General features: G+C 39.0%; 1 protein-coding gene across 1 annotated transcript; it reads right to left on the bottom strand.

Moving 5' to 3' along the window:
* Positions 1 to 395: 395 nt before the first annotated feature.
* On the bottom strand, positions 396 to 12013 carry LOC110470548 (riboflavin-binding protein). The gene is made up of 6 exons (XM_021530265.2): positions 11810 to 12013; positions 10828 to 10985; positions 9940 to 10039; positions 8715 to 8843; positions 4379 to 4490; positions 396 to 759 (listed from the first exon to the last, which is right to left on the bottom strand). Exons 2-6 carry the CDS (start codon positions 10964 to 10966, stop codon positions 514 to 516), a joined length of 726 nt encoding a protein of 241 aa, XP_021385940.1. The 5' UTR covers positions 10967 to 10985; positions 11810 to 12013; the 3' UTR covers positions 396 to 513.
* Positions 12014 to 18658: the final 6645 nt, after the last annotated feature.

Raw genomic sequence — 18658 nt, 5'->3', positions numbered from 1 at the left:
TATGTAGTCCACTATAAAGCCTGTTTTTAAGATTCAAAATAAAGACATTTTCAGTGGTCCATAGCCAGGCTCCCTGACCTATTTCTGCCTGAAGATTTCTTTATCTGAGCACACCCAGGCACGGAGTAACTTGTGACAGGGGTGCTGTGTGCCTGTGCTAATGAAGTGTTTGGATTGAAGATTTGGTGCATTACTGGCAGGCATGACCTTCCAGAGGTCTCTAGTTCTCGCTGTTCCACCTTAAGTCAGCAGGGGCTCCCTGTGGCTCTTCTCTTTGAAAGTCAAGCCCTGGATGTTTCCTTCAGGCTTGTAGCTGTTCAAGTCACAAGATTACACCTGTGCTAGCCTGTCTGGAGCTTTGGGATGCAGATGCAAAAACGTCAGAGAAAGATTAATAGAATCAGCCATTGATTTATTATGTTCTAGAAAGGAAGGGATAAAGCAGGCTGGCATGATGCCCCAAGCCCAGCCTCCACAACAATTTCTCTTGTGCTGACATACATCCACTAGCATTTATCTTGTCTGTTCACCTTTCTTTTGCTTTTGTTTTTCAAACTTCAGGAGTTTATTTTGGCAGGCACGCTCCTCACTGCTGCTGCTGCTGCTGCTGCTGGAGCTTTCCTCTGAGCTTTTGGAGAGGAGATACTTGATTGCAATCGAGTCCTTCTTGTTCATTTGCAAGCAGAGGCAGGAGGATTCGCTCACCTTAAATGACTCCCCCCACATACTCTGGCACATGTCAGTTCCATTTGCATACATCTGTGTGTCAAATAAGAAATGCCTCAATTACATTTAAACAGAATTAGCATCAGTTTGAATCAAATTGATAAACATTTATCACTTTAAAAAAATTATCAAATTAAAAACATTAAAAACATTGTCTGGAGTAATTTACTGTCTTGTTTGCTATGCTTCATCTTTTCTGAGGTGTCTGAAAATGTTACCCAGTTCCACAACTGGCAAAAGTAATTTGCCTGTTTTGAGAGCAAGTGGTTACACAAAATTCAGGGATCAACAGCTGCCCTTTGTTTCTACCCTGGGGCTGACAGCCCAGCAGCTCTCTGGGGCTGACAGTTAAAGCTGTGTGTGAGCGCCTTTACAACTTGTAGCATGTCAGGACACTCTGACATGCCTTGAAATCTGAGTAGTGCTGAAAGTGCCAGATAGTGCTTTGAATACAGGAATCTTTTTATTTACAGGCCAGAGACAGCCCAGTGGAGTCACAGCTCCGAGGGATCTAATTGTGCCTGCTGCAATACACTTCATGGCCGGGCAGGACCTCACAGGCAAAGAGAAGAGACATAATTTAGCAACTGCCTGAAGAAAGTAAGGTTTTGTCAAGCTTCCAAAGTGCTTTTTCCAGTGGGGCAATGGCCTTTCTGGTTCCAGAAACTGCAAATTGCAGCTTCTTGTACCCTTATCAAGTGAAGCTGTTCTGTTCTTGCTACTATAGTATAAGTCCTGTGTCAACCACACAACAAAGATGCTGCTTGTTTGCTGAGCTCACATTGTGACAGTGTTCTGCCTGCCCAACTTGAGTTTGTCTGAAGAATATTAGCTTAAGAGTTATCATGTCCAGACACAAAGCAGGCAGTATGTACACTTATCTTGCCTGTATTTCTTCCACGTGTTTGTGGTTGAAGTTCAATCTTTTCTGTTCCTGGAAAAGAAATTTCAGGTACTCCCAGAAACAAAGCTAAGAATGAGATTGGAGATAGGAGTGGTGGCAAGAGTAGAAACATTGGGAATTAAGGAGTAGGAGTGTTAGGAACTGAATCTGTGGGCCAGGCAGCAGCACGACTGGCCTCTGTTGCTGACTGATTAATCTTGACCACATCGCCAGCATCTCTCTGATGAAAGCTTTGCTTCATCTGTAATAGTACAAGTAGTCCTTGCCCATGATGCTGATTCCTACAGTGTTTATCTTACTGCTGTAATTCCTGGATGCTTTGCTGGTTTACCAGCATTACCAGCTTATAAAAAGATCTGACACTGTGAATCTCAGAGCAGTGCCCTGTCTTTGTGTTGGGATAGTTCTGCGTGGAAGCTGGTCTGTGTGAAAAAAAAAAAAACAAACAAACAAAACCAAACCAGATTTAAGTCCATTATACAGAAGTGAATTTTGGTATATGTAGTCTTCTGTTCCAGGTATTTTTGACAACAAGTTCTTCTCTGTTTCCCCATGTGCAAAAATTATGTTGTCTTTTGCCTCAAAAAATTATCCTTTATGAATAATACAAAGTCCATTTCAAATAGCCCCAAAGACTCTGTTGTCTGTAAAACACCTTTTCAGCTCATATAATCTCTAGCCAGGGCTTGCACCATGGATGCTGCATGTGCTGGAGAAGTACTATGGAGGTTGGATGATGCACTGGGAGCAGGGTCAGAAAAGGAAGGCTCCTCCATCTAGTTCTTTCCTTGTGTTTTCAGGGCAGCCAGATCTTAGCTCTTTCTTTCCCACTATTCCTGTGATTTTAAGTAGCATTAGATATTTTCTTCCAGATCCTGTGCAGTTCTGAATTTCTACCTGCTTTTAGCTAATCATTTCAGAAAGTATTAAAGCCTGCCATATAGCTTTGTTTAGGTCTTTATGCAAGACATAGATACACCTTATACTTGTGTCCCACAGGTTCTGTAGTGTGTTTGTGCTTTTCTACCTTCGCCCTAATTCTGTTTAAAGATCACAGGATAATCAGAGTGCTGCAGCAAACACATGGAGCCTGTTTCCCCAACATGTTCCTAAATTGCGGCACAGGATTCTGACTCTTTAGTTTCTTGGAAAATGTCCTAGTCTGTGCACTAGCATTGCTTGGGGAGCAAGCTGGGAGAATAATGACAGTGCTAAAGCTGGCCATGGTCAGTTGTGCATCCTTAATATTCAGCATTTCTTCTTCAGCAGTTGTCCCAAATGGGCCTTAGAACCACTTGCATACATCACATGCAGGGCTGCTGATTGCTCCTCTGTGTGGAAAAAGGAACTGTCTACAGTGCTCTGATGTGTGAGAACTCTTCCATGAGTTGAGTCCAAACCAAGGAAGTCTAGTGTTTATATATCATGTAATCTTCATATGGGAAATGTGGTTTGTTTTTTTTTTTAATTTCTCTGCAGAAATTTCATCTTTATGATTACTTACCATGCAAGCCTATTTGTGGTGAAAAACATGGGTAGTTTAGGGTGTGGTTCCATTTAGTTAAGGAATAGCTGTGCCTGGCTTCAAGTGATAAGACCTCAGAATTTACTGCATGTTTTTCCCTGCAGATGGTATACTAAGAACTAAGTGCAAGGGAACTCAAGGTTAAAAACTCCTATCTCTGAAGCATGGACAGCTTGAACAGAGACTGGAGATTATTTATGGAGATTATAATTTTGTTTTTTCACTTCATCTGGATCTACTGATGATTTAGCACATCTGGGAAACAAAGCTGTAAGTTTCCACAGCCTATTTGTTTTTGGCCACCTTCCTGAGTCTGCTGATTAGTGTCACTTTTGCAAGGCAGACAGCAATCCAGCACGAACTGGACTGTGTTTTCCACTTATATCACTTGCTAAACTGACTTCTGGAAGTACATTCACTTGAATTGAATTCAAAAGAATGAATCTGCAAGCCTTACTACCAATCCCTAAGCACTTCACCTAAATTTTGTTTACTTCTTCAATTTGGGCAGTTTTTAATGGACTCAGTGAAGTTCAACTGCTAAAAACATTCAAATACACTTTTGAACTGCATTATATTGCTCTGATGCTAAACTTACTTGAGTCACTAGAAAAGTCCTGCCTGACTCTGGAAAAGTCTGTAGACCAGGTTCCAGGCAACCTTGCTCCTGCAAGTCTTGTCAGTTCTCATTTTATACACTTTTGCTCATAAAATTAGTTATCCCAACCATTAAACATTCTCAGAAAGATGGGATGGAGAAGGACAAGATAAAATACAGAAAAGGGCAAAGATACCCAACAGGCAAGAAAACCTTAAAAATTTTTCAGTAGTTTGGAAATTCATATTCCAATTTAAAAAGATGGAGGTGTGTAGAGCCCCATATTATGTAAGGAACCTTATGAAATGCATCTTAGTGTGTGTATGAACAAAGTTTTCTTTTACTTTCTAAATCCCACTGGGTTAAAATATCAGTGTTTCTTGGACTTTTGTTTCACAAGTGGAATGAATAGTGATTAAGTAAATGTATCCCTACCTACAGTGAGTGCTGTACATAAAAATGAATGTTTGAAAATTTGTATACTTAAAAAGTCTAATGTAGGAATGGCTTGAAACTGCTGAAGAAAAATAATTCACCAATGGCATTCTACTCCTGTATATTCAGGGAAAAAAACCCAGAACCCCTAATGCCATGTTTTCTGCTTCAGTTTATCAGGTTTTCTTACCTCACGGTATGGAATACATTTATTGTTACAGTGGTTTTCTCCACTTTCATCCCACTCCCAGTCTGTCAGCCAGTTACGAACACATATGGAATCATCTTTGCAGGCTTCATACCTTCATGGAAATAAGTGTGGAAAATAAAGTTACTTCTCTCACATTTTTCATTGGGCTCAGATTCAACTCAAAGAGGTGTCCAGGGGCTTTGTTAGTTAGGTGGCATTATTACAGTGCAGCTTAGCAATCTTCAAGCAATGTGCACAGTATCTTAGCTTGACATGTTCATAAACTCTGAGCTGCCCAGGAAAACCTAAATTCTTGTGAAAACTAAACGGTTCACTCACTGCCTTTTATACTGACAGACTTAGCAAAGGGCTTGTGTTGTGGGTGTTTTCTGCTTGGTTATCTGATGTTTCTGAGTGGAGGAAATGCTAGGAGGGAGAGAAGGAGTTTAATGAATGCTGCTGTTCAGTATCATAACAGAGCATAGGTGTGCTAAGGGTGAACTGTCACTTGAAGGAGATGTGGGGTAAGTTTGTATATATGAATTAATATGGGACAAGGAGATGTTTGCCAGGCATGAGGAATGTGCACTGAAATAAGGAAATTCCACAAAAACCAAAATAATATAAACTAATAGGCTGTCAGCCTCAGAATAACATCTTCAAAGAAGTTGAAAAGAGAAGGAAAGATAAGGATCCTCTAGGGTATAGGTCTACAATCTTGAATTTTAAGTTATTTTTAATTTGTAAGTGGTAATGTAGAAAAAATAAATGGCCTGGAATGAGTAGAGTTCTTGCTGGTCGATGTGATGAGAGATCTCATGACTTACTATTATCCTACATAATTTCCTCCCTTCCACTTCTCTTTTATGCTGTACTTTTTGGCTCTTACCTTTCTTAAGGACTACTTTCTGCAAATCAGTTAACATCTTCTTAAATTTAGTCTTATTGGCTTGTAGGACTGTTCATACCAGTAACTGAGAGTGCCAAAATAATGAGGCACAGCTGCCAGAAAGTTAATGTTTAGCATGGTATTTGTAATTAGTGCCTTTGGATAGATTTTCTGTTTGTCATTTTTAATCTTCAGGGTCATGTTTCAAAACTATTTTGATATCACGAGGGCTGCATCCTTACATTTTTAAATGAAATATGTGGGTTGTCATGTGGTCATGAGAACTGGACATTGCAGTAGATTTGCAAATGCAGAAAGGTCAGAAGATGCATATCTGCAGTATCTTCACACCAGTTTTCTGGGGTTTTTGGAGCGAGAAAAAGCAATAACACATGGAAAGTAACCAGGGCCTGAAGTAAACAGCTCAGGGTCAGGAGACAGGTACTCTTAATGGGTTCATCCCTGAATCTGCTGTCAGAGGTAGGGGCTCTGCTGGAAATAGAGGCTAAAATTTGAGAAATTAACATTAATGGTATGCATCTGTTTGCCTCAGGAATATGAATAAAATATATTAATTAAAGTGTTTATATTTTTATTCACCATTATTTATTGACTTGTCAAGATTAAATGTTTCCTAATCACAATTATTACCTGATTGTGGTTTGGTCTAGAAGCAGGTGACAAGGTATAAAATTCCATTGTTAGAGGTTTATCCCAGTGGAAGTAATTATTAAGTCAAGTTTATGAAAAGTCAGGATTTGTGAAAAGTCTAATTTCTGCAGTCCAGAAACCTGTAAGTTGTTTCTTCAAACATTAACTAAATGTGAGAAACATAAATACTCAAAAGATCCTCCCTGAATTTATTAGTTCCCTATGTATAATGAGCAGGATATTTTTATTTTAAAGCCTTTTTCCCCTGTTATCTTTTTTATAATTAGCTTTTTCTCTTTTATAGGACATAGGGTCCTTTCACAGGTGAATGAGAAAATGAGTTGTACATTGAACTCTTTCAAAAGGAATAGTTTAAGAACTAGTGAGAGCAAGGAATCCTAAAACAATAGGAAGAAAAGGAAGGCCCCAAGCTACTCAGATGAATTTATTTTAAATTAAGTCACTGCTCATTCAGAATACTCTGCACATTTCTGGCCACAAAGACATACAGTATGCAGCAGGCACACTCACAGTATGAAGAGAAAGTAGGTCACATCACCAGCAGTGCTACAGCATGCTAAAGGGCCTCCAGTGAATAGAACATGAAAAAATGTTACTTTAAATCACCAGAAAGAGTGGGAATTCTGTCCAGGCTCTTTTCTAGCCTGAGGCCTTAAGCAGGGTGAAGGAATGGGTTTGACACTGGCATTAGGCAGGCACACAGACCAGCATGCAGAGTAATGGGCCATCAGTACATTTTTGATTCAGGCCAGGCGTCTCTGACACCAACAGGAGCAATAGATCATTGCTCAGTTCTCATTTAGAGCAGATCCTCTTTCTGCCAGGAGACTCTACACTGGAAAAGGGTCAGTTTTCCTGGGCAGCAGCTCTCAATCACCCCATTCTACTTTCCAGCAACAAAAGTTAAAAGTACTTTTTACCTGCAGGTTCTGGAAGTGCCCAGGGAACTGAGGATTTTACAATGTAATATTGACCTACATGATCTACCAATGACCTACAGTGATCTACACTTTGGTATAAATCTCATATACACTAAAGCTGGCTTTAGATGCAAACTAAACTTACATCACACATTTGCTTTTATCTTTATACTTTCTCTTGATATAACAATTTAGTAAAGACTTTTCATTCTACTTGTTTTGAGACAAATTTATTTAAGATAATGGTATTCTATTATTTTGCCCATTAGATCTCTTCTAGAGCTCACTGGCAACTCTAGTGCTTTAACACCCAAATTAAATATTTGGTAATTAGTTCTGAGCTTTAAGATTCAAAGCACTGAGGGAAATTCAAGGTCTCAGTCTTTATCTTCAAGGAGGTCAATAATCTGGATTAATTTTAGAAGATTACAAAAAATTTAGCAAGGAAGACTGCACGTGACAAATCTGTTCTTGAGGCACATGTAGTTTCCTGACACAGAAATAAAATTCATTGCTAGAGAAACCCCTAGGAAAGCTAAGAAATACATTTGCCTTTCTCACTCACTTCCATTAAAAATCCAAGCCTTCACTGGCACAAAGAAATGGAGACATATTTGAAGACAAACCCTACCAAAATTCTGCACTGCATACCTGATTTTGCCCTTGGAGGTAATGGAAATGGATCCACGTGTCAATAATATTCGAGTTGTGTAAGCTCTAGGGAAGCAGGGCAGAGAGCAGCCCAAGAGAACCCTACCGTGTTCTGTATTTTCTGTACTTTTAAGAAAAACTCTTGTATGACATTTTGAGAAGTACAGTAATGGTTATCCACGATTTTCAGAGTGGCCTAAGGGATCCAGACATTCACAGTCTATTGCTTTCATGAAAGCTAGCACTTAAAATCCTATAGTGTGAACAGAGCCTGGGGTGTTTGTGCTTCACACACACATCCAGATAAATTCCTCCAGTAACCAGTGACTGGGCACAACATTCATAAGGTGCTGACTGACTTTATATGTCCCATGGTGATGTTTTTAAGATCCAAAATCTCAAAACAGGGAGGGAAAGGAGAGAGAGAGGGAGGCAGAGATATATGCTGGATAAGTACCAGTGGAAAAATCTCAGTACCCTACATGGATATAATTCTCCTGCCCAAGTCTAAGGACAGATGGGTGCTGGGTTGTCCCTCCACGTGCCTTGCACTCAAAAAATAATGTGATTCCCTGATGCTGTGTTTTGGGAAACAAAATTCAATGCTCTTATGATGCTCATTGCTATTAATAATTTTAGCATTAGTTGGCTGCAATTGTCTCTGATATTCAGGCTTTTAGAAGAGATTTTAGAGAGTGTGATCATAGAAGGGATAAGATGAAGGGTGAAAAATGATGGAATGAAGCTAATTTGTAACAATAATTAGTTGAAATCCCACAAGTTAATGCCTTTCCTGATTTTATAGTGCATTCTATATATACAAACCAAATATATCATATCATGATCAAGTATTCAGATTGCAAATGCTAATTGCATAAATGATACTTCACAGACATGGACTTTTTAAAGGGTGGGCAGGCCTTTGCTGCTGCCAGTGCCTGTCAGTGTGCCAGGAGCTCCTCTGCCATGAAGCCACTGTACTGCATCCTCCCCCAGAGCAGGACAGTACTGTCCCCGAGTCACTAAACTCATCTTAATGTCCCCATCCTGCATTCACAGCCTGTGTCATTATTATTTTGGGGGCAGTAGCTTAACAGAAGGAAAAGCAGAGATGTCAAACAAGAAATTCAGAAGAAGCAACACTACTGAATCATGGGCATATTAAAACTAAATAAAAATACTTTGATTGAAAAGCTGAACCTACCAGTCATCACAAAAGCTTTGACACAATGGAACAGCCCGGATAGCAGCAGTGTCATTGGGATGGATCCAGCGAGCAGCATCTGGAGAACACCGGTAAAAGCACTCGATTTTCTTTGTGAAATCTTCACAGCTGTGGTGGATGAGAAAAGCCACAAATAAGCCTGTTTCTGAGCATCAAGGCTACAGCCCCAGTTTTCTAGGCCTGCTTTGATGTGGATGCAATACTATGGATTAGGAGAAAAACAGAGAAAAGCATCCTTTGGCCCTGTTAATGCCTAAGTTTGAAACTCATTCCTCTGGCATTGTGTACAGGCTCTGACAGTGCAATTACCACAGCCAGCTACAGCACAAATGTTTCCATGCATATTTCAGCCCTATTTGTGTAAGCTTTCTGTAAACTTTTGAGGCCTTGACTTTTCCTGGCAACAATGATTCCAGGCAATAATAAAATGTAGTTTAAAACTATAGTATAAAACTTTGTCTGTGCTGTAGCCTCATGATTTCACTAATCTTTTGATTTTTCCCACAGCCCAGCTGAATTTACTTAATATCGCATCCTGTGCTGCTCTCCTGGGAGCGGCAGGCAAGAGCTGTTACTTTTTCACATCTGTTTTTGCTTAATTGTTTTGTACTTTCATCCCTTTATTTCTATAACTTGCCATGTTTCACAGCTTTAACATCTAACGGGGTACTAAAAAATCATAATTAAGGAGACATTTTTCATGGTTGCAAAACCCACAGGACTACAAGAATTTTTATTCTAAATTTTCAGCCATTTCATTTCCAGACTCCTATGCTCTTTTTTTGGTGAGATTTAGTAATCTAGTTGATGTGCTTTCAAAACAAAGGAAGAAGCCTGGTCTCTGTTTGTTACAGATCACTCTCACTGGTGGGTGATGGTTGGAGAGCTACAGAGGCATAGGGTGGTTGTCACCTACTGGCTTTATGACTGGTTTGCATTGCTAGATCTGTAGTTCTGTACTGAAAGCAAATTTGAAAAAACATAACCCTGTCTGGAAAAAATGGCAGAAATAGTGTAGACTTAGGATTTGTAGGTTTGTGCGAGAGAAGAAGAGTCTGAGGTTGGTCAAGTATAGAGAAGAGGTGATGGGGAACTAGGCTGGTTGGCATCATCTCTAGGGTAATCTGATGTCCATCAGCAGCTGGTGGCTGCTCCAGCCCCGATCTGTGGAAGCAGGACACAGAAAACATCAAAGCTCACTTACGATTTACTGAGCTGCCCACATCTGTTCCAGTAGCTGTCGCTTACTTTAATTACCGGGGAATGAGCCAATTGCTCTGTGAAGTCTGCATAGCAACAGGAAGCTGTGGGGAATAAAACAAAGATCTTGCAATAAGTGTTCCTTTTTAACACTGTACTTGGAAGACACAAAATGTAAGATGAATCTGGTTTGAGCCATAATGTGATAAAACACCCACAACACAAGCCCTTTGCTTAGTAGTAACTAGAAGATATTATCATGGCAAGTTATAGAAACTAGAAGATATTAACATGGCAAGTTATAGAAATAACAATTTTGGATGTGAAAGTGGCAGTGTAAATGCTAGGTGAGGCAGACTGGCATAAAAATTGCTTTGTCAAGTTGTGCCCAGAAAGTCCCAAGAATTTTACCAATGTTCTGCCAGATGCCACATCCTGAGGGATATTAACTTTGAAAACTACCAAACATTAAAAGAAAAGAGTTGAAGAATTTTAATAAGTACTGTACTTTGCTTACAATAGAATTTTGATTTCAAATTTTCCCATTTGGTGTCTGCTATAATTGATTCTTATACTTAATTAAAATAAACCAAAATAATATTTGCTGTAAGCATTTTTAAGCAGATGGAACTACAAGAAAGGCAAACTGCAACAGAATTTTGAAAAGAAAATAAATGACGTCAATAAGAATTTTACAGCTGACTTTGTTAAGACCCAGAATCTTACTCTTGGTTTGCATGCAGCAAAATGCCAATGAAGGAGGTTTTTCAAATGCAATATAAACTGCATCTTATATATATATTTTTTAGAAATTAGGGGAACTGCCAAAACAATTAGTGTGTACAATGCTGTACTTCTTGACCATATTTGGAAAAAATTAAACCACTCTTACATTTAGAGTAGAGAGTGCACTCTTGCATATTTGGCTCAGGACCTGGCTTCAGTTTTTGGGTATCCCCCTCCAGACATCCATAATTTTGGCAGGTGGATGATGTTATGACAGCAAGGAGGGTGATAACAAACCTCAGCATTGTTCTTCAGCTCTTTTTCCTGTATGGAGAGAAGTCTTTGTTAACATCCTTTATTTCCAGGAGAACCCATAATATTAAAAGGAAGGACTGCATTTAAAACACTACATATATAATCAAATAAAATATGCTCAGCAAAGATGCACACAGAAATACTAAGACACATTCTCCCTTCCTATTTGTTTATAACTGAAAACTTAGCCTTCTGTTACATATTTCTGAGGTTTGGTGGCTAGCGATAAAAGTCATCAATAATTCAGGCTATGTATGAAAACATGTTATAATTTTCAATATTTAAGAAAATTAATTTCTTCCACTGAGCTGAACTATTTTTTGAACCTTCCAACAAACATTTGCATGTTTTGGAGAAAATACTGATTAGTTCTAAAACCTGAAGAGTTTATTTGCACACTTGGAAATTACACATTAAATATAGCTGCAAGTGAGATAGTAGTGTTCACCACCTCAGCTGCATAAATTACATTGAATATTCGCCTTTGTTGAAGCTAATTTATATTTAAGAATCTGATCTGTTATTTTTTGCCTCTTTTGTAGAGTTTGGTCAAAAATGCAAGATAAAAATGTTTTGTCTTCATGACTAAAATTTCTCTAAACACAGGCTATACATTAATCACCTGTAAAGGTAAATGTAGAACTTGTTACATAAATCAATGCATTATTCTTTATGCCATTAATTTAACCCTTCATTCTTTAGTTAAATATTCCTGTTAACTTTTTGGAATAATTTTGCCTAAATAAGCACTGCAGTTCTAGACTTTTCAGATATAAAGAAAAATTTATACAGAAGAAGAAAACTATCTCTTTAATTTCTTAGTAATTTCTCACCTCTTTTTCTTTCCTTCTGGGTGATACTTCTCCCTGGAACAGGAACACAGTAAATTGCTTTTCCCATTTTCCCACTTTATATACACACCATCTGGCATCAGTGCTCTAGAATTTGTTTGCCCTGGAAGAGTTCCTTGACCCTTTGGAATGCTAACACAAATTTATCTCAAAAGCAGATGCAATGACCAGCACATAATGCCCTTTTATTGCTTGCAAACGTTGACTGATAAAGAGAAAAGTACAAACGTGGGTTAGAATTAGAAATCAATAGCTCTCCTATATTTCAAATGCCATTAACCCCTCCTGCCTGATTTTTCCATGATTCCTTGTATTATTAATTATTAAATTAATTTCTACAACACTTTCATGCAGCTCTCAACACCAATTCAGGCTTCAGTAAATTCAAGACATTAAATGTTTCTTATTTCAGCCGGACTGACTTAATTCTAACTAATGGCTTGTCTTGTTACACAGTATTTTTACTACCTTCCCTGGAAGATAGTCCATGTCTTCTCATTTCCAGTTCTTTGCTCTCTTTTCACAAGATCCCTTCAAAATCTGCTGCTGTTCACCCTGGCTGCTCTGCCTGTCTTGTATGTATTTTACAACCAGTTTCACAAGCACTACAAGAAATTGTTGATTGTACCACTGTTAGTGGCCCCTGATGGGATTTCATTGGGAAACCTGCTTTCTGCAAAGAGCATTTGCATCTAAACATAAACCACTGGTTAAGGTACATGTAGTGATGATTAATGGTTACACTCATTTTCACAGGTTGTCTTGCTGTACTGTAAGGAGCAGCACCTCTCAGTACCTTGCAATTATTTATATGCATAAGGAAAGCAGAATCTGTTGGTTTTGTGTTTTAAATAGAACACTGATTTGTCAGATAATACTCTGAGGCCATTATCTACTAACCTTTTTTTTAAAAAAATGTAAGTAAGTAAAAGTGTAAATGTAAATGTAAAAATGTAAGTTGGCACAGTAGAAGTGTGCTATGAGTCTCAGTGTGCAAAAGCACAAGCATGATAATAAAACAATCTCTACAAGCTGTAAGCACTGATTCCTATTCCAGCTCTAGTAAATGCCTCAAGGTGAAAGCTGGCCTAAAAAAAGCCTTTTCCAGATCAGTGGAAAGTGAGCAATTTTCATGTTCCAGAATGACTTTAATTAAGGCAAGTTTAGAGAATGAATTTAATTAAGGCAAGTTTAAAAAGGCATAAAGTAACTATAGGAGAAAATGAAGTAAATTTAATGGCTTATTACCCATGCTTTCACCTCATGTGGCTTGATCTAGTGTTGGCTGAAATTCATGGGGCTCCTTGCTACTTTGCAAAGTAAAGGATTAGTGCGTGCTGCTCAGCACTCAGATCTGTGTAGTCTTATGAAATAAAGAACAAAGTATAATATGAACATTGACTTTCAGCCCTGTGAGGAGTGGATGGGCTGGCCAGCCTGGTAAAAAGCACAGAAATAGTCCATGCTCTGCTCCTTCTTGCTTGGTTTGTTAGAAATACATGGACACTGTTGAGGTGTCAGCATGCCAGGAGGTTCTTGTAGTGCCTCTGCTCACTGAATTGGCATACAAATTATATTAAGCTATAGGAAACTGGGATTGCTTTCAGCCTTTGAGTATGAGCCAAATGGGACCGCTTGCTGGGAGATTAGGCAGAGTTTCTAGCAGCAGGAAGGAAAATTGTCATATGTTTGTGATTTCCCAGACTTGGCTTTGGTTAGCAATACATGTAAGCAGGCTCAGGCTAAGGAGCTTTTACTGATGTTGGCTATACATCATCTCCTGAGAAGTGAATCTCAATTCTTCTTTTCTAAAAGTATTCTCTGCCAATTGCTTTGTGTGATGTCTTATACTGGGAAATTTGTAAAAGGATTTTCTTACCTCTTCCCATATTTGAAGGGGTCATTTATCTTCATTTGTTAAAATTTAACTTATTTTCAAGCACTTGGTGATATTCTTGTACTTTAAAGACTAGTACTGCCATTTGATTTTAACTTTAATTTCAGTACCCTGTAACTCTATTTATCTCTTCAGAAACTAGAGTGAAAGCATGGACGATGTTGAGGTATTGCCACAGACAACAATTCAGCCACCACAACAGTAAATTATTATCATGTGATGATATAATTGATAGTGGTCAATGGTGTTACCAAACCTATGCATCTATTCCAAACCCACAAACACTGCTACACTAGGTCTCAAGAGTCATCTACCTGAGCAACTTCCTTCTGGCAAGAGCCATTGGCAGAAAATTAGGGAAAAAAAAGTTTAAAAAATAGAATTTCTAATTTCCCAGCTTCTGGCAATCAGTTTAGTAACTATGTGAACTGAACATCTTGTGACTCAATAGAGTGATTCCTGCTTTGTGAGTCAGATCTCTTTAATGACTGCAGCAAGTTTCGTGCTTTTATATTCTTGGTAACTCTGCAAAGCCAATGTGGTTAAGGGAAAAATTGTTTGCGCTTCCAACCAGTGACAATTGCCATATCCATTTCATTTCTTGGCACCCTGAAAGTGTAACAACAGTGTGACTGGAGGGAGTCTGTGTTTCAGGAGTGTAAATTTGAGTATTTGGCCTGTTACATCTTTATTAGACATTGCAATGTCTGCTAATGAAATTGATCTGTTTGTTCCTCATGTCTCAGTGTGAGTCTCCATGCTCAGAGGTTAGAAGTGTTTTACTTATTAACTGTAACTAATTGAGTGAAGCTCCTTTAAATGCAAATGTTCATTTAAAATTGCAACAATAGCATATAATTTGATGATCAGTGAAGTACATAACCTGGGCTTTCATTACGTTAGATTTTAGAGCTAAGTACTTTTCTTCGCAGGTCCTGGTTGAATGTATCATGTCACAAGTCAAGCTGAATGCCAGGGGAGACACTCCAGATGGACTCAGTCTGGCACTTCTGACTCTGGAGAAAAACAGCTGAGGTCAAATCTTAATGCTACTGAATCTGAGGTGTGATTGGTTTCAGTTCACTGATAGGATTTCTCCTATTTTTTTTTCCCTCGGTGTAAGGAATACATCACAGAACAAAGTAAGGCTTATTTGTTTTATTTGAGAACATAAATGTTGCTGAGCTAGGTCTCCAACAGGGCACAGGAATGAGAAAAGCACCAGTAACTTTATATAATGGAGACAGTGAGTCAGCTATGGGTAAAAAAGCAGATATTTTAATGAATGGTAGGTTTGAAAAGGAATCATAACCCAAAGCAACAAAATTAGAATTGTAAAAATGTCATTTTAACCCCACATTAAGCTTTTCAAAATTAAAAGGGAAAAAAACCCTACTTATTTCAGCTTATTACTGAGTTGAAAGCACCTCTTGAAAGCATAACAGAATGCTCTTCCTTTGCCCTAGTCTTTCATTTGCCTTTCACATTCTGCTAGTCTGTTACTGTAGGGTTCCTTGAACCACTAACAACTACTGTTAGTTTTTCTGCAAAGAAGGGTTTGGCTACCTCCTGACTGGTGTGAAGGGGACTTTCACAAGTGACAAAGAAAATCTGTGTCCAATTTGACCTATACTCCAGAAATAACCAGCTGCAATCATGCTTTGAATTTAAACCATTAATTTTCTACATCACTTATGTAGAAATCACTTATGAGTGATGAATTTCCTCTTGGGGGAATAGCAATACATTTTGAAAAAAATTTACACTTGTATTATGGATAATTATTTGAATAGAGATAATACCTAGATGTCCCTGCTTAAAGTTGTGATGTAGTGTTTTAAAGTACTTGGTGCCATGACTGGATTCTGGATGGCCACGTCCCACAGTCCCCTCTGTGCCTTGATCCTGTACTGCCCCTTCCCCTCCATTGTCCTGGCACAACTCACATGGGATTGTGCACCCAACCACATGGGGAAAGTGATACAGCAAAAAGAAATCTAGTGCTCCCCTTGCCTCCAGTATTTCTGTGTGAATCAGTTTCAGTTTATAGCACAGCTGAAGGAGAATTTTGTTGCTGGAAAGGGTGGTATCACACTGAGAAAGACACACGTGAGGATAGGACCCGCAGCACTCAGAACTGCCACCCACTGTGCCCCACTGTGCTGACATTGTCCTGGTTTTTTTTTTAATTGTTGTGTTGAGCACCTTATAATAAAAATGAAGAGCTGACAGGTCTATAGAGAAAACAAATAATGCAAGCACAAGGTAACAGTGAGATCATACTGGTCAACATATTTGAAGGCAGTGACTGGAAACCACCAGATGAGTCACTGCTGAGCTTTTCCTGTTGGCATCACCGCAGGGATGAATGTTAAGGAGGACACGTTGTCTCTGATGAATGCCTCCCATACATGCCGTGTTAGTCCTAGATAGCTTGACTCATTGTCCTGTGATAATTCTGTGGTTAGAAAATTGACCACAACACTCATGAACAGGTGTTTTTTTGCCCAGTACCTTTGTTTACATTGTCATCTCTCTCTCTGCACCCTTTAAATGGATCTGCTCTCTGTTGTATAAACCAAGACTTGTTTTTGCTTCCAAATCCTTCCTCAGTTATCTAGGCCCTCTTTGACTGTTCTCTTTCAACACAGACGCCTTAAGTCTCTCAAAGTATCCCAGTGCCACCCTTCCCAGCACATCTGTTGGATTTCCACAGCTGCTGTTTTGTATTTGTCATCTTCTGTTTGGGAGGCGTTTCGGTAGGTGACAGCAGAACCATGTGTAATCCTCCCCTTGGCCCTTCTCAAATCTCATCTTTCTTTGGGTGCCAAAGAGAGGGTGACAACAGTTAGGATCTGAATCTACTCCTGCTGGCCAATCTCTCCCTATTCCTAATGTGCTTCTCTTTTTGGACCTTTCAGAAATATACACTAATATACGTGTTTTTGTGCTGTGTGATTTGTCTTCTGTTCACACACAGGGGTAGCAGCCCTATTGTAGCAATTGCTGTACAGCCAAGCCCAAACTGACAGAGAGCAGTAACACATTCACTGGTCTCTTCCTCAATTTAAAGCTACAATGTGTTTGATGAGCTTTTGTAGCTAAGAAGTGCTGTTAACTCAGCTATTGCACTAAGCTCTCCTGATACTTCACAACTGTAATTTCTAATTTCTACTACATACTTTCATATTTTTATCTTCCACTTCCTTATCAGATGTAAATATGACACCTAGAACAAGATTAGAGCAGTGCAAAGCTGTCATTTTGACATACTGCATCACTACAAACAAGGATACATGTCCTTCATGGTATACAAAGAAGGAAAATAACTATTGGAAAGCAAATCATATCCAGTTATGACTGGAATTTTGTTATATCTAGATCTAGTAATAGCCATTCATATGTCTGTTGGTTTACTTCATTAGTTTGTCCCTAAAACAGACTTATAGTAGTAGTTTCCAGTGAAGATGCACTGGAAAAATATATGGTATAGTATATTTGAATGGAAAAAACCCTCTAGTAAGAAAGTTCTTCCTAATCCTCCTTAAGTCAATGTTTAGTTTGTGCCTTGAAGCATGACTGTTTCAAGCCTTCCTGTAAAAAGTCCTCATGTGACTATGAGTATTTTTATTAATTACACAAATGTCTACAATGGACCTTTTTGGCCCTGGGATGAGTTCAGCTGGTCAGAGCATGGTGCTGATAACACCAAGGTTGTGGGTTAAATCCCCATGTGGGCCATTCACTTAAGAGCTGGACTTGATGATCTTGTGGGTCTCTTCCAACCCAAAATATTCTGTGATTCTCAAACACCAGACCTCACTAGATCCAGATGACAAGAAATTTTCTCTAAATTGTGTCAAGGTCCCAGACTTACTAATTCTCCTGTGCTCTTTTGGAAAATCCTTTGTTTCTCACCATTTCCCTGGAGCTTGGGGGTGCTGATGGGGAGATGTACTCTGTGGCTGCACTCCTGTGCTATGCAGGCAGCATGCATTACCAGCCTGGCAGATCTGGGACAGGGATTTTGAATTTGCTGAACAAAAGAATTCTTCATTCTATAAAGAGTAATGGGTTAGTCTCAGTCAAAGCTAGCTCCATGGGACTTTGTTACCTGTATATTTTATTTTGCTTGTAACTGGTATTCTCTAGTTGTATCATGCCCTTTTTTTTTTTTTTTTTTTTTTGGTGAATCTTGAAGAAAGAATGCTGTCACATGCATGGAGTTGAGGAAACAGGCAGGAGTCAGGGTGATGATGTGCAGCCTGTTAATTACTTGTCATTACTGAGATTCTGTGCAGGTACAGCACGACATGCCACAGTCCTGTGCCTTCCTCCTGCTGACTGCACATTGCCAATTGCCAAACATTAGTATTCCAGTGTAAGCCCAGAACTTGTCTGTGAATACCATTAGAACTGGGTCACTAACAGAAGGTGCGTGACAGATTCACATGCAGAACAACCAAAGCCATTTCCTCTGTCTCGTACAGAGCACAAATACTGAGAGGGAAGGCTGTGTGTACAGTGTGAGTGGAATGACAAATGACAGGATGCAGTGACAGACTTGTTTGATGGCATTAGTGATGCAGTGGAAGCAGGTGATCAGCTGGGCTATGTGTGGCACTGATTTTGCCAAATGGCCAAATTTAATAGGGATTCAAATGATTAAGTATTTCATTTTGAAGAGGAACTTCTCTCGCTCAGCAGAATGACTTCTACTATTTAGCATTTTCTATTCTGTTTGGAATAAAGAGGTTTTAACCTCACAGCTTCAGTCTGCATATCTCTCTTCCAGCTCCAGGAATTACTGCCATAGCTGTGTGCTAAGCAGTCATAAAAATGTGGCAGAGGAATTTATCATTCCAGAAAATATGGAGTGAGTTCGAGTAGACTGTGTTCTGCCTTACCGAAGTCCCTTTAAACCAGCTAGAGAA

Source organism: Lonchura striata, chromosome 9 (genome assembly GCF_046129695.1).
Source record: "Lonchura striata isolate bLonStr1 chromosome 9, bLonStr1.mat, whole genome shotgun sequence".
Classification (NCBI taxonomy): Eukaryota; Metazoa; Chordata; class Aves; order Passeriformes; family Estrildidae; genus Lonchura; species Lonchura striata.
This window is presented reverse-complemented; position numbering and strand designations above follow the sequence as displayed.